Raw genomic sequence first — 26,724 nt, forward strand, 5'->3', positions numbered from 1 at the left:
GTTGGCGATAGGCGGAGGTCTGAGATTGACGTCGCTGCTGTCCAGTAAAAGCAGGCAACGACACGGGGGGTGGGGCGGAGGGTTGTGGGGGCCCGTCCCGTGCTTGGCGCGCGGGCAGTTGCGTTACGGAGCGCGCAGGGTCCTAGCGCCGCCACCGCCATCTTGTGACGGGCTGTGCCCGGAGTTCCCGCCCCGCGTGCCGGCCGGGAAGTTCGGGAGCCCGGGGGCGCTTGCGGTCCGGAGAAGTGTCCTCGTTCCGATCTGCGGACGTGCGGGGGTAAAACGAAGTGGCTCCCCAGCGCCGATGTACGACCGTAGCGAGCCACCTCTAGCTACAGCTGCAAAATCAGAACAGAACTTCGGTTTTGGGTTGTGTTGGTGCTTAGAAGTTGGGACGGTGCTCAGCTAATTTTCCTGTTATTTTTTTTTTTTTCCCGCCTTAGTTTCCTTTTGCTCCCAAAGCCATTCCTCCCAAAGTTCAGGCTTAACAATTAAACTATGCGCTCGAAATGTTTTGAAATGAGTTAAACTGAAGAGGGACTCGAATGAAATTTTAAGTTTATTATAAATCAATGGAGTTGTAACATGAAGTCAGTATTTTCAAAGAAGCAAATAGTGTTAATTCCGCCGGCTGAGGGAAGGACAGGAGCAAGCGGCAGCAAAGCAACCAGATATTTGTAGGTTTCTGTAGCAGTGCTTTATTCAGTCTCACTGAGCTGCACCTGCAGAAGTGCCCGTGTGAAAACATCCAGAACGGCTTTTCCCGATCGGACACCTTGTGGCTGCAGGCCAAAAACCAAGGGCAGATATTTCAGTGAATATTAGCACACTTTCCCTCGTTTCTATGTCCGTAAGACGCTGACAGCAGGTACGTGCACACAGGCTGGGGAGTCGCATGGATAGGCTGCCCTCCATAGACTCGGGGTGTTTAAAAAGCAGCGCCACGTTCTCTTGTGGAACGGGGACTCGAGGCTGAGCTCTGCTGTCTTTATTCCTTGCGATGTGAATTGCTGTCACCAGGTATTGTCAGCCTGTGTTTGCAGGTATTCCAGGGAGTGCCACATCCTTCAGCCTCATTTGGAGGTGCAGTGTCATCGATTAGTAGTCAACTCCTGAATTAAACCACCCAGGGCATCCTGAATATACCTCCATGCTCTGAAGATCAATATTTAGTTAATGATTAAAATGAAATAGGCACAGATGGAATTCAGAGTTTAGTTCCGTGGAACTTCTCCGCTCAAAGCTAAGTAATGTTTCATTTTCCAGGGTTTTCCAGTGCGTGGCACTGAATCAGGAATGGTTTGGGTACTTGATTCTAATTTTTTCTTTTGTTTCAAACAGAATAAGGGAAATGCCATTAAGTATGTGGGCCAAATGAAAGAGAATACTAAAGCATTCTGGTGAGTCACTGATAACAGATGGGGCAGATGCTTAATTTGATAGTAACTAAAACAGTAATGTTCAAGAGCATAAAATATGAGGTATAAGAAATAGGAAAGAGCAGAAAAAAATTTACCTAAAGGAAGAAATCCTACTGATAAAATTAAAGAAAGCAAAATATTTTTTTCTTACTCCAGTGTGGAAGTGAGTAGGTTCTTCCAGAGCCTGTTGACAAATGTTTGGAGTGTTGTGACACGAAATGATAAACATATGCTTACATGGAGTAATTTTACCACTTACTTCATTAATTTACATTAATCGTAAACCCAGAAATTTTAATTAGAACTAGGAATAAAACCAGCTTCCTGCCAATATCTTCTTCTTGCCTCAAGAAAGATTTAATATTAGCAGATGCATAGTACTGATTTTGCTGATCTATTATGTAAGGTAGGGATCTCTTACGGTTACTGCATTGTGTATAGCTTCAATTTCTATTTAAAATAGATTTGCACTCTTCAAAGTTCGTCTTCTTGCTTAATAATCTTCTGCATCACCAGCGCAGATAGCAAGTAAAGCACTCTCATAATGCCCTGATGCAAAATGCTGCAAGAAAAAAAAAATCAACATTTCAGTGACTATACCTTTTCTGAATTTTTCTTCTCTTGGTGTATGACAAGGACTAGACTGCTATACGGTTTTATAAGATATTACACTGTTTTCATAAGGATTACAGGCTGAGATTTTTTTTAATTTCACATACTTTGGTCTTTAGTTGCTCAGGCACCTAGAAACAATGCTGGATCAAATCTGTTTATTACTTCTTAAGTTCAATACCAAAAAATCCTGAGCAGTTTCTTAAAGTTGCTGTGCATCTTGCAGTTGAAATATAGTGATATAAAAAAAGTAAAGTGTCTTAGCAAGAGTAATTTTTTTGGTACAATTAAACAGTTTCAAATTTTTGTTTTAAGATACAGAGCAAAAGTACAAGAGGAATAGTTTTTGTGAAAGTGCTGTCTAAGCATAAGGATAAAACTAGATATTTATTTCAGTTTTGCACAAAAGTGGTATCAGCCTAACCTTGCAGAACAGCATGAAGTAAGAGGTTTTCAATTAGTGTCAAAACCATTCATGCAAACTGCTCCTCAGCACACACTGTCCTGCCCTGTTTGTATACTCCTCTTGCATTGGGGAGGGACAAAATCACAGAGAGGGAGTGAGTTGAGAATTCACTACTTGCTTACTGAAGCCAAACCAAGGCACTGAAAATTCTCTGTTGTTTTTATACATTGCTTTTTTTTTTTTTTTTTTTAAACCAAGTGGTTAAATGGAGATTAACCCTCTGTATTTTTCTGGTAGGGCTTTGCACAGTCTGTGTGATGCCAGTGCTGAATATATGCAAAAGTTTGCAGAAACTTACTTTAATGTCATGGAAGAGTGATTTCCCATATCTTTCTTTGTATCGCTGCCGTATATTTATCAAGTCGATCTCACTCCTGGCAATGAGAATTCTAATAACTGTTTTATTGTGAAACCCAAAGTCCTAAAATGAAAAGAGAAGATGAGAGGAAACTTGACAGTTGGAGAATATGTGTTTGCTTATCTGTATATATTCATAATAATGTTTAATAGATAAAGATAAGATATAACTATATAGTGTAGGTAGGTATATAGGATATATAAGATATATCTGTAAAGGTATCCTAGACTTTAAAGGAGTCTAAACATTCAAGGATTTTATCCTATAGAGTTTTCATGTGCTCAAATGATAGAATTTATCTTACTGAGTAAGAAGGGGTGCCCACATGCCAGTGTTTTATCCATGCACCAAAACTTTTAACAACGAAAATCTGATGATCTTTTGTCAGTAGTCTCAGGAATTCAGTTTGTGTGTAGCAGTTTTGACTGTCATTGTGGAGTCCATTCAAATTATGCTGAAGCCAATAATGTGTTTCACAAGAACTGCTGCCACATGTGAATTCAGTGAGACTTCTAACCATTGGTTTAGAATTCATATAATGTGTGTTCAGACGTGTTTATTCTGTTTCTAAATAAATTTTCATATTGTAATTCTGTGGAGAATGGGGACATCTAGTGACAATAAAAGTAGTCAAAACAGGTTTAGAGCTGGGACAACTGATGACCAATTTAGATTCTTTAAAGCTAAATTGTAGTTTTATCAGCTAATCATTGATACTGAAATCTTATTCTCCAAAAACAAGTGATGAACTGTGTTAAAAAGCTGCATGTAGAAAATCTGATACATGTTTGATTGGCTAGATTAAAATCTTTCTTATAAACCATTAAACCATTATCGACTGTGTTTTGAAGTATTTGAATCGTGGGTGGGTTTTATTATATTGTATTATAAATTGATGTATAAAATGCTTTTGACCTAATATGGATATAGCTTGACTGCAAAACCAGACACTATTTTAAATTCTTGCATTTCTTTTGAGAATTTTCTGTGTTCTTTAAAACACTGAGAAAATATAGTAAAATATTAATTAAAACAAAATGTAGAGGTTTATTCTTAATAATTAAAAACTTATTTCTGCATCACATATGTTGTCTGAATATAATATAGAAGAAAGCTATTTATGTGATATTTCTTAAAATTGGAAAGGAGGTTTTAACTTGAAAAGCAGTCTTGATACAGAACAGTGAGAAAATATCACTTCTCCTGATAGTTGATATTTCCTGGAAGTTTTGGCAAACCTTTTTCGTGTCATGTACCAGAATCCCCTTTTGACAAGTCAGACAAAATATTACCTCTTTCTTTCAGACCCTGGGATTTTTCTTGGTTCTTTGCTGCCACGGTTGTTGTTTTAGCTGAAACATTGGACAGCAGTAATGGCAGCATCTGGTAGAGGTTACTGGGGCACTTTTGGAGTGTTGGTCAGAAGTTTTGCTCAATGGTTCTGGCTTGGAATCCCTACCTGAGTCATTTCTCTAAGGTGATCCTTACTCATGGCTTACTCTTATGACAATCTTCTAAAGATTATACTTAAAAGATTAGCCTTATAAGATTATACTTTTGTTTTATAAAACATAATGCATTGTTATTTTCATTAATGAATGAAAAATAAAAGAAAATGTCTCCAGTGACATTCCTCCCTAGTAAGAGGAATTTGTGGTTCTTTGCATTTACACACATTTCTCCTTGGCACTCATTTATTTTAGTATATTAGCACTTACTCAAAAAATAAAAGAACCTGCATGGAGTCCCACAAGAAAATATAACCATTTGTCTTTATGTAACACTACTTTATTATTTAATTTTTACCGATACTTATTAAACTCCACAGACAAAAAATTGCATCATAGGAGAAGTGCACATTGAGTTCTGCACAGCAGGGGGAGATACCGTCCATAGAAAAGAAGTGTTTTCAATTAAAAAAAAAAATTGACAAGGTTACCAGACAGATACTGTTTTAAGGTATCTAAATATTTAACCCTAACTGTAGCTTAGGCACAACTGCTTTGAAATTTATGTACTTGTCAACAGTTTTAAAACATACAGAGATTGAACAGAGTGATTTGTAAGTACTTGTTTAAGAATGATCAAACAAACAAATAAAAAAGGGAATCTGCTTTTTAAGACATGTCAAAAATGACTACTTACATGAATTGCGTTATAAAGCCTGTAAGCAAAGTAGGAAGGCTTGTCACGAATGCAGAGGACTAGGAGAGAAGAGTTACAAGAGGTAAACAGGAAATTATAAAATAATTTCTTTTGGCTTTGGGCTCCTTGAAATATAAAGCTGGCTTTTCATGACTCAGCTTAAAATTAAGCTACCAATATTCACTAACATAACTGTATTTGAGATTTTCAAAATATGGTACTTATTTTGAGTGGGTCCACATTGCTGTTGCATCAAAGAGTTTATTAAATATCAGTGAATACACTCAAATGACTTCTTTGTTGAAATATTATTCTTATTCTGTCAATGAAGAACAAAGGCACATAAAGCTTGAAACGTGTTTACATACCACCAAAGTCCTGAAAACATTTCCACTTATTTAATATTTTTAGCATCAGTTGGAAATGCAGTTATCATTGATCATACAAAGTTTGTTACAAAATAAAGAACAAATAGTAGTTCTAGTCAGTGAGGAGCTTGTGCTGCATGGATACATTTTTGGATTTACACAGACATGGGAAAGTAGTTAAAATATTCTTCTGTAATTATGTCTGAGAATTTAATTGCACAATGTAGGAGATTAAAGTGAACAAAAATATCAGAAAATAATATTCTTGATGCACAAGAGATAACATACTAGATATTTACTAAGAGATTAGTGCTAGTAAAAATAATATTTTTACATTACCTATTGCAACCAGTAATTCTTGAAAGTATCCATCGTAACATTCGTTAATGGCATCTACTATGTCTTGCCCAGATATATTTTGGAACTCCTGGAAAACTGGGAGGGGAAAAAAACCCCTTGTTTTATTTTAGTTCATTAATAATGATCAATTTGCTTTTTTTTCAGTTCATTGCTCCCCCCAGTACTGTAACTATTGAGTTCATTTTTTTGCCTTATTATTCACAGTGTGTCATTATGTTTATATTCCCCAGGTAAGTCAATTTAAATGAGTAGGCTGAAACCTGGCTTCCAGGAGATTCTCTACCTGGGTTCTTCAGTCTACAATCTGAAATGAATGCGTGCCACAGCCTCTGTTTCACTGGAACCTTTAATAAATTCTCCATCTAGCAACATCTGTTTATGAAACGTAAGAATGTCAGGTCGTTAAGGCAAGTTCCTTGCTTAGCTTGGCTAAAACTGGCCAGAGATTCATGGATTGTGACAGGAAGCCCTGGCTTGCATGACATGTGTAACATGTCAGTATCCAGATCTGGACACTCTCTGCATAATGTGGGTATCCAGACATACAAATATACAGGGCATGCTTTCTCCTTTAGGGAAGGAGGAAAATTTTCAGTGCACTGCTTACTACAAAACTTGTGGAGGACTGCAGTACAGGCAGAGCCCTCAAATCTCAGGAAGGGAGCAGAACATAAGCAGGTGTGTTACATTATTTTAATCCTATCAACACCAGCTGAATGAATTTGTTGATCCATGATAGCAAAGTAATTCTAAGCTACTGTTAGCAGTTGACATAAGAAATATAGTTGGCTGCACAGTGATAAACTTGTCACCAGACAGTTTTTCCACTGCAGAGCAAAAACTCATACTTGTCACCAAACAGATACTATAGGTTTCTTTTCTACAGTGGAAGATCTGGATGAGCTCACATGAATTTCTTGCAATCTGCAATTATGTCTGATTCTCTGTTTTGAATAAAAATGGCCCTTGTGTTTCTGTGTGCATTTTTGTTATGGGAGAGTGGATGTACACACTGAAGTGCTCCCATCAAAAACTTCTTTGAAACTTCCAGGGAAAAGCTTCAACACAGCAATGGGTTTTCACATACAAACATTTGTTGAAAATACTCCATCTGCCTTTCCTGAGGTGTTTTTCCTCGCAAAAGTTACTTAGGGAAAATGAAGAAAAATCATTACGAAAAATCACCTCATCCTGTTATGTCATGTGTAAATTCTGTGCAACCATAGCATTTGCCTTTCTTTGGTCATGCATTCTTCCCTCTGTTATTAGGCATCCTGGTGCCTGTCTGTTCTGTCTACAGCTGTCAGGAGTCATCAGGCAAAGTTCAGTTTTGCATTACTTCCAAAATCCCATTAACATCAGTGGGAGTCTGAGCTCCAACAGTTCACACTTAGGTTTCAGGCTAATGCCCTGCTGCACACTGAGTGTCTTGGTATGCAAAGCATGGCTTTATTAGCAAGTCAGATTTTTCCTTTCCACTCTGTTTAAACAGCTGAGCTGCTGGATTACCCATCCACAACTGCTGGTGGCTTCTGTTGCAGAGAATCATTTGCAGCATGTTTTTGTGTTCGCCTGTTTTCTGCTGACATGCTTCCCATAGAATCTAGTATACCAGAAAAAGGAAAAAACATGCAAAATATTTTAAGTCAGTCCTAAATCACCTTTCAAAGATTCTATTTTTTCTTTTTTTTTAATGTTTGAGAAATTCACATATGAGCATATTTACCATTGCATCTTGAGCAGCTGTAGAAGGGTCTGCATATCCTTCCATCCTAGTTCCCTGGGAAAAAAAAAATAACATTTTCTTCAAAAGTTAAATCCTAAACCACTGTAGGAATATAAAGTTATCTCTGTATGAAGCTAACTTGTATATATGGGCTTTTAGATTGGATAAGTATATTCCATGGTTGAATTTGCAAATGTAGAAAATATCCTCAAATTGTCACATTGTGTCTTCATTTTCTTTAATAAGAGGAACTATGGAATGACAGTCATGTGAGAGTGAAAAATGGGGGAAGTGGATAAACCTATCCCATTCTTAGTCCCATCTAAAATAAGCTTTTAACTGACCAACGCCATCTCACCACCATTTTCAGAAGTATGGATATTATATTGCTTACTGTAATATGTAACTCTGAGGGGAAAATAAGGGTAAGAGTAACATTTGCCATTCACTGATTAGTTCTTATCAATATACATAATACCAGAAGAATCTTTTCTCAATTTTTTTTCTCCCTGCACAAATCATAGGAGCAAGCTCATCAAATAATGGAAATTTTGCTTGCTCAATCATTGTCTAAAATTAAGAACCGAGACTAAGAAATCATTTGACAAGTTTTATACACAAAACAGTGAAGAATACTTCTAATTTTCCCATATATTTAATAGCTTTTCAGTTACACAAATCGAGCTAAATTCTTTGATAAACACACTATGAACTGAATTGTATAGCTGTTAGAAAAAGAGAAGAGCACACAACTATTGGAATTGCTTTTTTGACCATAACCATCTTTTAAGGATACAAATCAACCTTGGTTGCAGAACTCTTAACAATCTCAAGCTCATGTAATCACTACCTTAATATGTGTTTGAAACAGTTTAGTTTAAAGTTTACAGTATTTTACCTTATATGTGAAAGGGAGAATTAAAATTATGTATTGGCTGTCAGCTTGTAGAATGACTGATTTATAGCTCTTGTTAAAAATGTTAATTTATATTTTAATTAAACAGTAAGAATTTCACACAGTGAAATTCCTAGCAAGAAGATAAATTACTTGAAGTAAATTATGATGGAATGACCGCATAAAGTTACATACACAAGAAAACACAGGAAACAAAGACAAGTGACCAATAACATGAATAATACTCTGCATGGGTCAAATGCCCACTTTTCCCAGTAACATTTGTATAATTATGTTTTAAATTGTAGAAAATGATCATATTTTGTTCGTCTCAGACTAGAATATTACTCAGCCTGAATTTGTAATTCTGTTACTTTCTTTAAGAAGGACTATAAACTATAACTTCTGCCTCAGGCTGGACTTGAAAACTGTAAATACAACACAATAGTAATTGAATAGTTTGCTCTCCATATGTGGAGCACATTTACTTCCAACTGTAGTCAGATATGTGCGTCATCAGTTCCAAGATTTAATAGAAATTAAAGCAAAGGGCTTCTGAAAAAAAGCATTAAAGGATGCATCGGAATGTTGCTATAGAATAATCTTCTGTAAGTTGCATGGTAAAGGAACTAGAAAGGACCTATTTTAATAAAATATCACTGAGTTTAAATATAAGATCATATCCAAACATGGGTGATTTGACTAACAATCTTCAAAAGTAGACAGTTTAACAGAGTAAAGTTGAAGTTTCCTGCAGCTTTTCCTTATCTTGAGAAAAATAGCAGATCTTATTAGCTAAGAAGTTGCTGATTTTAGATCTCTTTATCAATGCCTGGGGTTTAAGAAAATAAGGACTAATAATGTATAATCTCAGATTATTTTAAATTTAGTTTGTTTGATGGGTAAAATATGGTTTCAATAAAGATGAGAAGTGAGGTTGCTTAACCTCTAGCTTTTAATTTTTAAGCAAGAAAGAATTTTCATTATTAGGGAAAAAAAATGAGAAAAAAATATTTCCTGTTTATAGCTTCTACTTTTGATGCATCTGCTCTTTGTACCTCGGTGAAACCTGCTGCTCTTTCGTATCTCAGTAGGAACTTTTTCCCCAGACATACATATATTTATATGCAGATATACCTTATGTATGCTGTTATTTCCTTGCGGTGCCTTTGTCACTAGTTGTTACTCTGGATTACAAAAGATTTTTAAGATAATGAGCACAGTGACTACAATGAGAATGGGAGCTTGTGATCTGGCAAGGATGACCACTTTGTTATATAAAACTACAAACTGGTAAAACTGCAGAAGTTAGTGTGTCATAGTGACACTTTGCCTCTGTGCAAACATGCTGTGATTTAGCATATGCAGTAGCACAAAGAACATCATATTTAAAGCAGAGATCTCTTTAATACTTTATTTCTTAGTCAAATGTGGATATATCTCCATTTTCACATAATGTTTCAACTGGATTATATATTCTAATAAATGGAGAAAAGAGAGCTTTAAAAATAACAATCTCATTTGTACATGCAACTAGACTCCTTTTGAGAAGAGACAGATGGAGCAGAGGATCAGCAGTTGAATAATCAGGGGACTTTATAAAATAACCTTTTAGCCTTTGCCTCCATTTGATAGCCAAAGTCTGAGAAGATTACTCTCTCCCTCATCTGATTTCCCCCCCCTCTCCCTTTTTTGGAAGTGTAGCCCTATTAAATTAGCTTTAACCACAGTCACCTTAAAATTTAAGAATTCTCAAATAGTATCAAAAGTCATTATGAATTTTTTAGAAATGTTAATCTTACTACTTGGTTTTACAGTACCTGAGCAAGGTTCATGAGCGTATCTCTGAAGTGCCCTGAAGTCTCAGAATTGATATCTTGTTGAAGATCAGTATTATATTCTAGGATAAACCAAAAACATGTAATTAGAATCACAAATGATTATGCTCTGCATAGTACAAATGAAAATTATCAAACAAAAGATAAATAAATAGGATTCAAATACTTGTCCATTCTCTATGGTGTTTATTCCACTGTAACCTGGGCAGGTTCTCCATGGACCTGGCCATGGGGCTGGCATTTTGCCTGGCCCTGCTGGGGGCACTCAGCCGCTGTCCCCACTTTCCTGTCCACCCACCCACATTGTTTCAGCCTTTGGAATATAGTCAAGGGAGGAGATGGGGAAGGGAACCAGTCAGTATTAAGGAGTCATTTTTGTAGTTCTCTTCCTTTGTGTGTACTAATATGTCCAGAGCACACATAGTACAACTGCTACAGTGCACTTGTTAGAAAACATTACGCATTAGGTAGGCTTCTTTCATCTGGAAGATCTCCATGTTTGATCTTGAGGCTAATATGTCAATTAGGCATTTTTCTTCTGTGTCTACTCCCTGTGTGGAAAAAAGTAAATACAAAAAGATGTGTAGTAGAAACCACAGTTTTTACAGGAAAGCAGTGCTGTGCTTATCAGAAGTAGCAAAAGAATAGCAGTCTCTGCTGGAGCAATGCAGAGTGCATTTTAATAGTAAACCCCTGTATTTAAAATATATTTTTACTTAATCTGAATTTCAGCATGTACATTAGCGAGTGAGGAATGCAGCAAGACTAGTGTTGATGGAAACATAATGGGAATGATTTTAGAGCTTTAGTAAGAATTTAGGATTTGCTGAAAGAAATCAGGTGCAAAGACTGAGCAAATGTCCCCAGCAAGTGTTAAGGCAATCTGAAATAGACATGAGCACAGCTATTATGTTTGTCTTTTATTGTAGCCTTCTTTCTTTCTTTCTTTCTTCTTTTTTTTCTTTTTTCTTTTTTTTTTTTTTAATTTGTGACTTATTTGTGACAGTGGACAGTAGCAAATACTCATGAAAAGAGAAAAAAACAGTGTTGAACTCTGATATACCTTCCTATCTTTCAGGAATGGACTATTCAGGAATTTTCTGAGAAGGATTATTTTCAATAGCCAACAGTGAACCTGTTTTCAAAGAGATTATTGAAGTACTTGTGCTTTTGGCATCCACAATGCCCTGTGGGAATGGATTTCGCTTTTATATACATAAATATAATATACATATTATATACATAAGTGAAAAAATATTTTTGTTTCAAAGCTTCAGTTGTGTAAGGAGCACAGTCTCAGATCCTGTGAAGAAAATGAATTTTTTTTTTCAAAATAGGCAATCAGTTCAGTTTGAGTGGAGTGCTCATTGCTTTGTCACAGGGTAATTTGTAAATGTTTATGCAAAGACATGTTCTGCTAAAGAAATGTTGGTCTTTCCAGAGGTGGATTCTTAGTGTATGGCACTGGGCGTGCAAATAAATTTGATTTCTAGCATACATAATAGCTTGCAGGAACAGGGCCTTATATTTCCCTGTATAATATTTCTTAATTTCCTGAGTTTACCATGGGTGTTAAATGGGTTATATTTGTTACATTACAAGGATATTATTTCTGCTAGTTTTAGCATACCAATGAATAAACTTCATATAGCACTGTATTTCTGATGACCTAGTATACCATGTGGTAGTATACTACTCCAGTGTACTAACTTCCAGCACTTTATCAACCAATTAAATGTCAAAAAAAATAATTTAACATGTGTTCAGTACTCTAATTAGTGACTGCAACTCTAAGCAATTCTGAATTTAACAACTACCTTCAAGGCATGCCAGAGCTCGTGGGCATCGTAGGAGGCAGGTGGATACATCAAGCCAACCATAACTTCTTTGAAGTGATGAGAGAGGTTCTCTTTTAGGTCTGTTATCAGATCCTTGAAAAGAAAAAGAAAGTGCATAGACAGGATTATTTCAATAGTTGCACTTTATTAAGACAGATTAAAAAATTATTAATGATTTTCTCTGTAAATGAAAAAAGATGGACTGTCAAAGATGAATTCTGGCTAAGATTAAGAAAAAAATGTTCTTTTAAATAGTACCAGCTTGTTCTGCTAGTATGGGTAAGATAAGAAAAGATGCATAAGCTAGTAGACCACTATGGTTTGTTGGTTTCTGGTTCATTAGAATACAGAAGAAAATGCAGGATTGTATGTGCAACTACTGCTTAAAGTTTTAGAAAACTGAATATCATGGCAGAGCATCTGCAGCTTTCCTTGGCGTATTCCCTGTGCAAATCTGTGGGAGGTAAGCACCTTTGGAAATCTAATCACATAGAATCCAGGTGATTTCTTGTGCTTTTTTCAGTGTCACTCACCATGTGAATAAATTAAGAAATCATCTGTATTGCTCCTAGTACATAAAAATACCTGCTTTGAGTTGCTGGAAGGTTATGTACTTTTGAATATTTTATATTCAAAATAAATTCACCACTTTTGACAGATGCTGGATTAACAATAAGGAACCTCCCTCTTCCCCCTCATGTATCTCATTTTTTTCTGGCAAACTAGCTGAGTAATGGATCAGAGTTTCCTCCTCACTCTCCCCATTCCCGATAGCATCCTTCAAAACACTGCAAATGCCAAAAGCTTGTTAGCTTACTATTGGGGTTTCTGTTAAAAGATACTTGTGCATGGTTGGGGTTTTTTTTTATATTTTGTATGCACCACTACACAGCTGTCAGGTGTGTTCTGATTTAAGTCTGAATTGAAACAGTTCCCATGATATAAACTATTACATTTTCAGAGCTACACATTTTTCAGGCCTGTACTTTGCTTTTGATACATTTCTGAATATAACTGATTTATTTCTGAATATAATTAAATTAATAGCTAAAGTAGCAATGAAGGAGGACAAATACACATTAAAAATTAAATTTATGCTGAAGAAACATACGCAGTCTTCAGTGAATGCACATTAGATGCATTTGACAACCTCTAAATCACACCTGGAGTAGAAATTAATTCATTAAGACATTTCACTTTTGACAACATGCCTGTGGGAAAATGGATTAATAATACAAATGGATACTATTTAAAAATTACTCCTGCAATCAGAGCTAAGGGAAGTGAAGTATTAAAAAATAAGAAAAGACAACTCTAAGTTGTCATTATTTTAATTTCCTAATCATCTTTGCTGTGCAAAATCCTTGAAGGCTAATTGTAAGAAGGAATCTTAAAGCTTCTCTGTATGTATGAATCATGCAGCTAGTTCAGGTCTTTCTTACCTCTTCTTATATTTCTCTCCTTCTAAGATGCTGTCTAATGAATGGGCATAGTGGCTACCATATTGAGCAGACTGAAGTGAAATTAAGAGGGAAGGGGATTGGACCAACAATTTAAATTGAACTGAGAAGGCTAAAACTGCTATTGCCTCATTGCATGTCTTCTGTGCCCTGCAGTGTTTACCACTCATAAACTGGGACTGCCAAATAGCACATTTGCTCAATGCAATATAACCATTAGGACAGATCACAGCCAGGGAAGTGCTATCATTGGTGTGCTAAATTATCGGCAGTTCAAGGTATGTGGTTTGCATGTGTAATGGAAACCTAATAAATACCTCATAGTAGAAAAACAGTTTTAATCATTTAGGTGCACTGATTTCAATCACTGTTGCAGTCTTTGGAAGGTGGGTAACTGTGATTCAATTATTGTTCTTTTAATGTCTGTTCAAAAAACACTTATCCATTCAAGGCTATATTTAAAGTATCTCAAATATTATGTGTTTGATTTTTGCTAACAATCCAAATAGAGTCATTGATCTCCTAGAGATGAGTAACAACACAAAATCAGCCCACTACACTGATTAAATCCAGGTCTTTTGCTCCCAGTTCTAGGAGAGTGAGTGTTTCAGCATATTTAGGGATCAATGGTTTTGAGGTATTTTGATATGCAGTTGGCACAAAGGCTGTCTGTGGAAAACTTGTTGGCTACCTAAAGGAAAAAATACACTGTTCTACTGGTTAACAAACTGGTGGTGTAACAGTGCCACATCATATGGAGTTTTTGAATGAACCATTTCTGATTAACTCTAATTAAGGCTGTTGGCTGTGTGGTAGCATCTGTGCAAGCTCATTGTTCTCATTCACGCTGATCGATTCAATGGCAAGCACACACTGACCTTAAAGGAATTTTCCAGTGAGCTGTTAGTTTTACAGGCTTCAGGGAAAGAAGAAAACTGGATTTTGTTGTGTTTACCTGGCTTCTCTTAGGGGAAGAGCATGTCTAGTCAATTTAATCCAACAGTATTTATTTTCATACAGAACTTTTCATCAGTAGATTTCACATGAATTTTGGAAAAGATGTTGCTATTTTTTTGCCCTTATATAGCTGGTGTAACTAAGGAAAATGCAGGCATTGCAACTTTCCTGAAGTTATTTGGTTATCAATAGTAGATCTGGAAATAGAATGAGGATATCTATCTCTGTGTATGTTTAAGAATTCATATAACAAAAATTACATTGTTATATACAGTAAAGATAGATAAACTACATTTGAAAAGAAGGCTAACTTTTTATGTCTTAAAATTTTTAAACACCTTTCAAAGATTCATAAATTTAACATTAAGCAGCTGAGATGAGTACTGTGCTTAGTGTATGGATGGAACTACATGAAATGAGGCCTTAGAATGTCAGTGCTTGAGGTGAGAACATTAATCAGTATGTAAGATAAAAAAGCCTGTAACTGTTCGTATGGTGTTTTTCTTTGGTTACAATACTATTTTATTATCATGTCCTTTTCTAACTTTGTGTGGCAGATGTGCTTCTACTGTGCGGTAAATGTCAATCTGATACTGTCAGAGGTACCAACAGTCAACAAGCAAAGCTGTGTGCTGACCTGTCGGTGCCAGCCAGCTGTCTGACAGGCTTTTGGTTCCAGTGACTGACCTGAGAGAAGAGCTGACCAGCTGCACTGGAGGTAAGAGAGAAAGAAGTAAATGAAAGCACAAAGTGGCTGTTTCGTACCCTGCCATACGTGTCCCTGTATGCCTCAGCAATCATAAGCCGCTGGGAGTTGCAACGCTGAGTTAGGATATCAATCAACACATCTTTTTCACAACCTGTAAAGGAAACATGACACAGACTCTAAATTAACAATGTGCTGTTATTTACTTACATTTGTGATTGTTCATGTTTTATTCAAGAAGATTATACTAATTTCTCAAAAAATTAGGTCAATAGACTAATATCCCACTGGTATTTACCAATATTAGTTATACTTACCCTGCTTATGTGTCTTGCACTTGCTGATGTAATACCATAAAAAGGTGAAGTAGTCTGTTATTACCAGATGCATCATCACCTCTCTCAAGCTTAGTGGATTTGAAAGCATCCATAAAACAGATAGAGGCTTTCATTTATTCAGAACTAGGCACAGTAGCAGGATTTGTGGCTAAGCCTTGGAAGTCATACTTGTATGCCCTGTTGATATTGATTAAATAGTCATTTCAGGTTTAGGGATCTCTTTTATGGGGATGACAAATTGTGGTTAGACCATTAGTTGAAAAAGCCAGCTATATTTTCAGAGGAACTGTATAAAATAAGTTATGAAGTTTTAAAAAAACCCTGTATTTTACCCCATTTCCAAAGACATTTTATTGAAGGCTACCTGTGATCATTTGCTTGATGGCTAGAGCATACTGCTAAACTTCTATAATGAGTCAGTATTTATTGCTTGTGAAAAAGAAGATGACTAGCATATTCAGAAAATTATTTTAGAATTATAAAACTTTTTTTGCATCCCAGAGGTTGACTTTTGGTAATTTCAGATGGCTGAGCATTTTAGTGGCATTCCAGCATAAGTACATCCCCAAGTGTAAATCAATTGACTTTGTGATGATTAGATGAGTTGGACTGGGAAGCATGGGGTTCAGTTAGCATCTGAATGGAGTAGGATAATGTCTCAAGTTTCTAGCAATCATTGTTGTATGGACATATATACATATGTTACAGATACACATTCTGTACTTATTGCACCTTTGTAAGGCAGATATTATCATATAATCTATAACTGTCAGGTTCCATTCTGACACAATTGCAATTGGGCATTGAATACTTTTTTTTTTAAAGTTGGCAGAGGAACAGTTGTGTGTTTGCTCTTTACGCAGCAGGTTTAGTTCTCTTTCTGCTGGATCATCTAGCCACAATTACATCAGGCATTTAGCAAGACTCCAGTTTAACATTGGGCTGATTCATTTCCATCAAACTCATAAAATAGAAGTATTACTGAAACTGTGCATAAGGATTTATTTTTACTTTTCAGAAAATAATTATCACCAGGAATCTGTATGGCTTACGTGGTCTCTAAAGTAGAAATAGGAAGGATCCAGATCCAGGAAATATTTAGAAATATAAATAACTCTATTCATTTCTGTAATCACGCTGGTGTCAGTGGGACATCATATGTGACTGATTCTCCTCATAAGAATGAATGTCATGTACAAGATTCGGGGTCAGGGTGTCAGTGCCTGTAAAGGATATGGTGACTTTAACTCCTCTGAAACTGAACTGTTTCTTTTGCCAGTTGTACTTGAAATTAGAACTTTGTTCCATGTACTCTGATAGGTAGATTGAAAGTAAGGTTCATAGCTGGGCTTCACGAACGAAGATTAGGGAAAGGTCTCTACCCACGTTTGTCACAAGCACGCTGAAAGTAAGTAATGTGCTTGTATTTACAGTATTAAATAAAGAATATCATCTCTACCTTTTCATGTTAGCAACATTGCATTAAAAGTATTGTTTGAAGTTTAGCAAAATGTTTGAAACTTTTCATCTGTAGCCAACTTAGTCATAAAGATACTTCAGATACCCCTTGATCTTTAATGCTCATTGTGATTCATTTAACATTAAGTCTGAGTCCTCACATTTACATTAAAGAAACTGAAAACAGAATGCAAGATTTGGTGTTGTACAACCTTGTGAAAAACCCAAGGCATATAAAACTTCTGATACAGAAAAAAATTTTCATGTGAGGAAAATGTTTCAGATAGTAAAAAAATAGATCAATATTCTGACTCTTAGCAATAGCAACAATGTTCTACAGGAGAACAAAAACCTGAACAGAGAATAATGCTTTGATGAACAAAAGTTTTTTTGTACATACATTGAAAGCAAAGATTGCTCCTGCGTCAAAGATAATAAATTCTTTAAACTTTCTACTCCATTTATTTTTATTTCTTGATGACTGATTAGTAGTTAGCAGACCTTGGTAACAGTTAATTGTTGAAGTTACAACTAAAAACCTTTAGTTTCTCAGCCTTCACTGTAGTGACATATCACAGATTCTGTTTTCTTTTTCTTGTTTTCTCAAGGAAGGGTTCATTACTCTAAGTGTTGGTATAGACTTTAGATTAATCTTGATTGTCTCTTAGTTCCTGTAAATGGAAATACATGATTTATTTTGACATCATCAGTGTGTCTTACTGTGATTCCTTGAAGAATCAACAGATAGGTAATGACACTTTTAATTTGTTTAATATGTTTTTATTTTGCCTCATGCTTGTTTTATGAGAGCTTTCTGGAAAAAAAGGAAATAGATCAGAATACTCACTAATTCCCTGTAGGGCTCCTCCTAGCAACTGGGCATCCATAATAGGGTTAAAATTCGGAGCGGGAAAAATCGTTCCTTGTGTCTGCTGAAGGAGAAAGCAGACTTTAATTGAGGTGTTTAACATTTATAGCACTGCATATATAATTCTTTTGAAAACTAACAGCCATAACTTTAAATTGTCTTTGCCTCATGAGGGTAACAAATTGTCTGTGGCTAACTGAGGAAAAGAGTGCATGGTCAGAAATTTTAAGGTCTGAATGCCTCAAGAGTTGAACCAAACTCTCAAATTTTTTAGCTGTTAATCAGTAGGTATAGCTGGACAAGCTGTAATTAAGCAATTGCATTGTGAATCTTGCATGCCTAGCTAATCTTTTGTTTTAAGGAAAAACAACTGAGAATAACTAAGAATAACTAAGAAGTAACTGAGCAGTAACTGGAGGAAGGATAATTCCTTCAGAGGAGTTCATGACCACCAACTCATTGTTCATGACCACCAGTTCATTGACTGCCTACTCAAAATAGACCCCAGACTCAAAGGTAGGTAAGAACTGCACGTGCAGACTAATTAGCATGAGAAGCAACAGGTATAGCTAGCATGTAGCGGTTTGATTAGTAATTAATGAACAAGTTATGTAATTTGTAACCAATGAATACTAATAGTATGATCTTGTGACTTTTCTTCCACATGCCTTAAGGTGGTCACTACCAGAAAGAGCAGGAATTATACTTCATGGCAAAGCTAAATCTACAGCAGTGAAAGTTGCATCGTGGTTGTCTTGGTGATGTCAGAAGTCTTGAGGGCATTTACACTGAATATCATTTCTCTAAATACAATGTTCTCCAACCCGCCCACACAAGTAAGACAAAATTGTGATTCAGAAGTAACAGGAAGCTTTTTGTAAGTTGAGAAGACCAAAGACATTTTTGGATCATTTAACATTATTGATACGAGAACTTTATCCACATCTCATGGACAGCATTGGTGGAGGTCTTCTTATTGATTTAGGTCATGCCCTTAATAAGTAAAACTGTTCTACATCTTGATGAGAAAAGTAAGGAGAGCTTGTTAATGGATAGTGGAGGATCTCCAAGATGGTCAAAAGGAAGGGGCATTTGCCCTGTGAAGAGAAGCTCAGGAAATTTGATGTAGCCTGGAGAAGAGTCAACTTTGGAGGGACCCAACAGCTGCTCTGCAGCATCTATGGGAAGACCATCAAGAACATAGAGCCATCCACCTTACTGAGGTGCATGAAGAATGAAAGGCAACAGTCATAAAACAAACCAAAGAATATTCTGGCTGGATATGAAGAAGACATTTTTTACTGTGAGGATAACCAAGCAGTAGAAGAAGTTGCCTGAAGAGATCGTGGAGCCTCCATCCTGAGAGGTTGTAGAAACTGAATTGGGCAAATCTGTAATCTACTCGGTCTGAATTTAGTGTGGCACCTGTTTTGACAAGGAGGATGGGCTAGATGACCTAAAAACCCTCTTTCAACCTGATAATTCTATGATTTTTTTCAATGCAAAAAATTAACAGAAATTTCTTCAATAACATTTTTAAAATAAGTAAACATTATCAAACACCCACTTGTCTCAGTGATAAGAGATTGAGTGATAAAGGTACTTGCATTATTCTCTGTGTGTCAGTCCCATAGGATGTATACTAATTCCAGACATACATTTTGAAGAATTCTAAACTTTTTTCCAGGATCAGGCACAAAACCTGAAATCTATGTTGGTGAAATTTATATCTGGTGATCACTGTTGTCCAGTGTACATACTGTGATTATTTGAGTTATCATGCTGGAAAGAATTTTCAGAATGACTATGAACTTCATGTACAATTTATTTATACATTTTCATTTCCTAAAAATGGAAATTAGCAAAGGTATAATGAGCAAGGAGCCTAAGAGATTTGACTATTAGAAGTGACAGACTGATATTTGCACAGAAAATAAAGTTGTTGTTTATGGATATTTAAATATTTAAATAATGATGGGTTTTACATGTAGATGGGGCACTTAGGGACATAGTTTAGGGGTGGACTTGGAACTGTTACGTTTATGGTTGGAGTTGATGATCTTGGAGGTCTTTTCAACCTAAATGATTCTATGATATTAAGTAAGCCTAACTGTAATGTCTGTATGGAAGCTACAGCAAGCCAGTTTATTTTTGCCAGTCATAAATCACTCACATTAAAAATATTCCTTCCCTAAATGAGTTTTATTTATAATAATCTAGGACAGATCCCATAGTGAAAAAACTGTTCACTATTTCATCTGTATCTGAATGTATCTACACCTTTCCAAAGGGTGTTGGCATACAGTGAAACTGCAGAGTTGAACTTCTAAGCATCTGGGAGAAGATCAAAGTCAGTGCAGACAGCTCATTATTAATCTCATGGCAAATTCGTAAAAAAAGGAGGGGAGGGGGATTTTTAATAAAAAATTTTAATAAATTTTTTTAATAATAAATGTTGCCTTAAGGAAATACAGATATAAAAAGCATAAGAAGCAAAGAAGAAATATGGTCTAGGTCCTCAGTTGGTGTAAATGGTCAGTCAGTAAAGCTTTGTTTAGACAAGATGATGGTTTAACAAATAGTCCTGTAACTCCTCTCTTACTCAGATATTCTTCAAATATCCTCATTACTAATATGCTACATATGGTAGTTCCCACTACCTTCATAGTGAACCTTGAGAAAACTCATGAATTTTTTGTGGCTCTTCCCAGATTTGCATATGTTTAGATATATTTATTAGTACAGTGGACGGGATACAGAAATCTAAACTTTTCCTTCAAGTTGTCGGCACTCACAAATATCCATCCTCAAAACTGCATACACAGGTGTTTTGCTTGCCAATGTCAGATTCAGTTCCTCAAGTTGGGTGCAAGATTGTGGATTTTGTGGATATTAGTATGGTGTATTGTTTTGAAATTCAAAATCAGGTGTGTTCAATGTGTTGTGATACAAGTTCCTCTGTGAACACTGCAGCTGATAACAGTGTGTTTCTTCAGAAGAGATTGTATTCCTCTGCCAAATATGATACAAATTCACTGTAAACTTCCAAGTCACTGGTAAGAAACAAATAGATGGACAAATACATACAAATACAGCCAGATTTTCTGAAGAAACCAGGGGTTGATGTCTGGTATAGTCATTGAAAGGATGTGAGGGATTGCACATTTTAAAAGACTTTAAATTTTGGTATCTGGATTCTGGCATCCCTCATGACACATGCACCATTTTGGTGGAGTGTCCATTGTGAGCACAGTATTCAGCATGGCAGGGCTTTCTGCATTGGAAAGAGAACACCTTCAAAGGGCATCTGAAGAAAGTTATTTCTGAGGGCAATTTGGCCTTTTTGTGGGTTAGTTTAGACAAAATGATGTATGTGAGCATGGAGAAACGTTTTTCATACTGGCTTTCTCCTGGAGCATCCTGATGAAGAGGATATCTATTGTTTATAAGGAAGAATAGTAACAGTATTTTGCTTTTTTCTCACAAAGTGTCCAAGCACCTAAAGGTGAGGCAAACAAATCTCCATAGATAATTCAGTTATCTCTGACTTTAAGGATTTTAATCCTCTTTCTGCTGTCTTCCTCATCTACTCATCTACAAAAACACAGATCTGTTTCCACACAGGTGAGCACTTTCTACGTATCTTTCTGTTCACACGTGTTCATGTAACTCACCTGTAAGGAACTGATTCCACAGTCAACTGTGCGGGTGGAATGCAGACAGGTTTGTGTGGTGTTGGTTGAATGAATCAAAACAACAAAAAGAATTGGAAAGAGACCAAAAAATTTATAATAATTTAAAAAAATTATACTTGCAATTTACCTTCCTTCTGTGCAAGAGCAAGGAAGTTACAGCTTTTTCTGACCGAAGCCATAAGCATTCAACAAAAGTATCAGTAAAAGCTGAGGCTGCTTTTATCAAATTATGTTGTGTAAAGTTCAGGCAATTCAGTCTTGTGATGGAAAAAGCAATCTGAAGTATGAACAACCTTCTAATAATATTTGTTCAGTAAGTCATTCTGCTGATAACAAACAATCAAAGTCAGACTCCTTAGTCTGAATGTTTCCCATAGGGAATGTCTACTGAAATAAAGTGCTTGCTTTATTACATAGCTATGTGCTATGAGCCAGCTATACTTTGGCAAAGATATCTTTTGTGTGCAACTTTATTAAATAAAAATTTCATGAGTATTTTGATTTGCTTTGTGTTTATTGTATGTGTTAAGTTTAATTTGAAAAATAAATTTTGCAATAGTGGAAGGGATACTTCTAAATATAGAAAATTCTTTCTCCAAAGCCTCCCATCTCCCCCTGAATGTATATTTCAGAGGTCACAGATTTCATCTTGTCTAATTTCTTGTAGTTTTACCTGTGATACTATGGGGAGCCATTTTCTCTATGTAATCTCTGATAATCATGATGCCCTGCATTACTGATTCTGGCAAGACTGCTGCTGTTAACAGTTTGTACATCTCATTCTTGATCTTGGGGGACTCCATCCTATCCAGTTATTCATAGATAAAATATGTAATTACTAATATGGGTGGCATAAAATATAACAGAAATAATCTTAAAGAACCAAGTACATTCTGAAAGTAGTGCTTCCAATTCTTTTTTTCATGTTTCTTATGCTTCTGAATTAATGGTATATCAATGTTTGAGGATTCCTTAAAAAATATTTTTAAGTCTAAAGTGTGCTTTTAAGACTTCTTCTCAATTTAAAGTTGTGTTTCAGGAGAGTAGACAAGAAATTAATGTGACAGCCTCACCACTCAGTCCTGTGTAAGCCCTATTTTCTTGTTTGAGATTTGCTAGAGTGATTTTTCTGCTATTTTGTTGCTGAATGTCTTCTGAGAAAACTGCCACTGCTCCAAGACTGACTTTATCTTGAAGAACCAGCAGGCATCCAGGGGAGAATGTTTACATGGTCTCTGCATTACATGTCCCCATTCTGTCTGGGTGCCTTAACAGGGTAATCTCCATTGGTTAGGATCCAGTAATCTAGTTCATAAAATAACCCTAATTTCTCTCCCTTTCTACTCCACAACACATGGAAATGAGAATAAAGAATAAAAAATTTACTCAACCTGTGAATCCATCAGAGAAAGCCTGTAATCAGGTTACAGATATGCACCCCATTGTCTACAGTTGCTTCTCTGCTTTCTTACTTCTGTGATTATGGAAAAAACAAAGGGCATATTGGTGTGCTTTTCTATGTTTAGAAGAAGAGGAAATAGAGATGGTATTAACACTGTCTATTTTGGAGTATTAAGAATTACCATCTAATGTATTAGAATTTCTTTATAATGCTATCAAAATATTGCATTATTATTATTACAAATATCATAATTGCCAATTGTAATGACTTAAAAGCAAAAGAATTTCTTCTGTAAGTTATTTTGTAATGTACTACTGTTAATATCAGACAACATACTATATGCAAATGCAGTGTCAATTATTTAAATACAATTGGTATCAATAAATCAGTAGGAGAAAAGAAACCAAATTTCTTGAAATCTCCGGCAGAAACTAATCTACTACCTTCGTCAGGTAGATTTAGTCTTGCTGTATTCATTTAATTATTAGAAATAGATTACAGCATCACTCTAATTTAAAGAGAATAAAAAAAGAAACAAAGAAGAAAATCGCTTTTAAATTCCTAGCTGGTCTAGTAAAGGATGCGAGATCCCAAATTGCAGAAAACCAAGCACATTAGTAATGCCCATTCAATAACTATTACTTTAGAAAAACAAATATATGCAGTAGAATTTTATCAGAAGAAATACTTTACTGACAGGATTGGACTAATTAGTCAATTATACTTTCAATTAAAATAAGTAAGGAAAAAATTTTCTCCTTTAGAAAATTCTATATTGATTTGCAAGTTTTTTGGGAATGTACATGAAAAAAGATTTGAGAGAATGAATAATTATTCTTATTAATAATAATTAAAAGAAAGTCCTTAGTGAACATAATTATCAATATACCAGGTACAGAGAGCAATTTCATATTTTGTTGTCATGAAACTCTAGTAGCTTCCACAATGGAGATTTAAAATTGCACTATGAACTTTTCTTAAAGAACGCTAATGAAACCATTTAGCATATTGCTACATTTTTTGATGGGAAACAATAACTGATATATGAGTTATGGCCCTTGTAGAGGTAGCATTTCTTTGCTTTAAAATATTTTTCACACTGTGAACAAAAACAGGTGTTTATAAATGATAAATCTATTCAGTTACTTTATGCAGTTACAGATGGTCTTGTGAAGTTATAAGCCCCTCAAAATAGTACCAGGAATAGGTATCTTCTGAGAAATTCACATATTTATTTTTAATACAATTAGGTGATAGTATGTAATTTAGTTTCTTGTGTAGTAGCTAAATGCAAGCATAGAAAACCCATGAACAGACCTTCACAAGGAGGCTTGAATTGTTTTTTCTTGAAAGGCCTAAAATTCTGAGACAAGAACTGATTATTCTTTATATTTTAATCTTCATTTCAAACACTTGATATATACACTGTAAGTAACACCAGGATTAGACACAAATCACAAATAAATTAACTTCACCTGAGATTAATTTCTAGCAGTAGAGGGAAATGGATCCCAATGTATTTGATGAGAACTCAAGAGGAATCAAAAGTTTTGAAATATTTCAGAGAACAAATCATTCTACTCACATAAGCTCCACAATACATTTTGATTTGAGTCTTCAGGTTCTGTTGAGATGAAAATAGTAGCTTTTCCAGACTAAAAGTAATAAATAGTTCAGTAAACTAATGTTATAGTTAAGTCTTATTCTGTTTTGGATATCAAGTGAATAAGGCTCCAAAGTAATAATGAAGCAGAACACCTGTGGGTACAGTATGTCCTTGGGTTTTATAGATTCACTGTATACTTAGTCATTAATCATGTATTGAATAAGTGTGATTATAATGTAAGTAAACAGAGTCATTAGTACGACACCCTCTGTTCTACTGTGTTGATTTTAAGAATCAGAATTCTGCTAGTCAGAGGGTGAAACACTCACCTACAGAAAGTGCTTGTGTTAATGATTTACTTTTCAGATTCGGTCTGGTCTAGTTCCTCTTTCTCCTTGTGCTGAAATTGCTCAGCTCATCGCTTGTTCCAAGAACTCTTTGTAGCTGGCATGCATAGGAAGATGGTTTATAGCCCCTGTATGTTACCCAGAGTAATCAGGTAGGCCTCAGGAGAACTGTGCAGGTGAAGGGCTTTCCAAGCAAGTTGCAGTTCACAAAATCCTGTGAAGAATTCATAAAAAATCCTGTAACATTGCTGTATTTGAGGACTTCTAGCCAACTGAGAGCAAACCCATGTTTTTCGTATCTAATAACGTGTATTTTTCTACTCATGATAACTATTATTGTAATAAACCATTGATAAAATAGTGAGTTTTCTCACACACACACACACACACAAAGGAATATAAAATAGAAGAATATAAAAATAGGGGTGCAAATCAGTCTGTATATTGTCTAGTGCAACTTGAATGGAAGGTATAGGCTACCATTATTCTGATTGGGTACCAGCATAGAGAGGTAATGTTTTTCCAATAGTTTGATAGTAGTAGTAGCAGCAAATCTGAATTAAATGACTCCAAATTTTCTTGGTTTTCTTAATGTATCCATGACGGTCTTTGTAGCACTTACTAAAACTTCTTTTTTTTCCTTGCGATTTAGGAAGGCTTTGGAAAGAATCAAAAAAATACGGATTAAAATGTAATACAGTTAATCTTCAGTACAACAGAAAATGGATTAAGTTTACAGGATTACATTAATATTTTGTTCTGCTTGTGTCAAAATCTTCAGTGATCAGGAACCATAGGATGTAAATAAATAGTCAAAATTTGTTGTTCTGTGAAACACTAATGCCTGGCATATAATGTGAGGAAAGCACTTAACTGATTAATGAACTAGATTCTGTTTAATGAAACTTTCTGAGAAAAGCGGTGAGAGTCTAGAGAAAATGGGAGAGAAGGGTTTCAACCTCCTTTTCCCTTTGAATGTCCTTTGGCTGTCCTTTCCTACCATCTCCCCTCCAAGAGGCAGGGCTTACCAACAAGGAAATGAATAACATATTTGCCCATGTAATGCTCAGTAAAATGTATCCAGTGTTTGTGTACCAGAGTGAACATGTTGCACCTCACATTTTCTTCAGGACTCAATAGGTCAGAGGTGTGAGTCATTTCTAGAGGAGTTGCTTATCCTGTATTTTGGGGGAAAACCAACATTGTTTTGCAAGGGTTTTTGGCAATATCGCTTTTGAAGAAAAAAAAAGACTGCTTGGAGATACTGCAGAAGAGAGCAGCAGTAATTACTTAGGCAGAAAGATAGGAAACACATGGTTTGTTTAAACTAAAGAACAGTAAAGGAACCTTAACAATTAAAGAAAAGAAAAGGTGTTGCCAGGGAAAGGGAAAAATAATTTGTCTTCCTGTTCACAGTGAACTGGACAGATTAAATTTTTTTTTCTGTTTCACCTCTATTTAATCTTTGCGGTTCTCACACAGTTATAGGGTGAGATTTTCATTACTCTGTTACTAGGCATTTAATTACTGGTCTGGTTGCTTTCCTTCCTTTTTGTTGTTAAAAAGTTTCTTGTTTCTGTTCTTTCTTAATTTTCTCATCTCTCAGTTTGTTACCAATTCTTTTTTGGACAATCTTCGTTCTTTTCTGTTGAAGCAAGGAGGGGCCATTACCTCTTCTTCAGATCCTCACAAATATTGGAATTTCTTCCCTGTGCTAAAGGTTCTTTCTCAAACTTCCCCAGTCCTGCTCATTGATGTGCTTAGGCTTAGACATTGTAACTGATCATTTCCGTGTTATTCTATTGGAAATCTTGAGTAAAAATAATAAAACATAATTAATTTTTATTAGAGGTCTACCTA

At 35.5% G+C, this 26,724-nt stretch overlaps 1 protein-coding gene and 1 long non-coding RNA gene across 3 annotated transcripts; one reads left to right on the forward strand and one right to left on the reverse strand.

Moving 5' to 3' along the window:
* Positions 1-58: 58 nt before the first annotated feature.
* LOC113943579 lies at positions 59-4,323 on the forward strand. Its single transcript, XR_003526385.1, has 3 exons — positions 59-306; positions 1,342-1,400; positions 4,163-4,323. It is a non-coding gene; the product is annotated as an uncharacterized LOC113943579 (long non-coding RNA).
* ANXA10 (annexin A10) lies at positions 1,409-24,609 on the reverse strand. Of its 2 annotated transcripts, XM_027635523.1 has the most exons (12): positions 24,497-24,609; positions 17,794-17,878; positions 15,210-15,304; positions 12,007-12,120; positions 10,650-10,740; positions 10,172-10,251; positions 7,457-7,510; positions 7,240-7,333; positions 5,710-5,805; positions 5,003-5,061; positions 2,798-2,920; positions 1,409-1,983 (listed from the first exon to the last, which is right to left on the reverse strand). In XM_027635523.1, exons 1-12 carry the CDS (start codon positions 24,512-24,514, stop codon positions 1,915-1,917), a joined length of 978 nt encoding a protein of 325 aa, XP_027491324.1. In that variant the 5' UTR covers positions 24,515-24,609; the 3' UTR covers positions 1,409-1,914. The 2 variants fall into 2 exon arrangements, with proteins under 2 accessions (XP_027491324.1, XP_027491322.1); XM_027635521.1 differs by lacking the exon at positions 24,497-24,609 and having other exon boundaries at positions 17,794-17,923.
* Between the last annotated feature and the right edge of the window lie 2,115 nt (positions 24,610-26,724).

This window comes from Corapipo altera, unplaced genomic scaffold (genome assembly GCF_003945725.1).
Source record: "Corapipo altera isolate COAL_440 unplaced genomic scaffold, ASM394572v1 22b, whole genome shotgun sequence".
NCBI lineage: Eukaryota > Metazoa > Chordata > Aves > Passeriformes > Pipridae > Corapipo > Corapipo altera.

What these genes read in the sequence shown, in the direction of transcription:
- ANXA10 (XM_027635521.1), bottom strand. Translation starts at nt 17,917, where the DNA reads ATGTTAAACACCTCAATTAAAGTCTGCTTTCTCCTTCAGCAGACACAA. An exon ending in GAAAGAAGCCTACCTAATGC is followed by an intron (nt 10,252 to 10,649) that starts GTAATGTTTTCT and finishes GGTTTATCCTAG; the next exon opens with AATATAATACTGATCTTCAA. An exon ending in AGAATTACTGGTTGCAATAG is followed by an intron (nt 5,062 to 5,709) that starts GTAATGTAAAAA and finishes CTTCTCTCCTAG; the next exon opens with TCCTCTGCATTCGTGACAAG.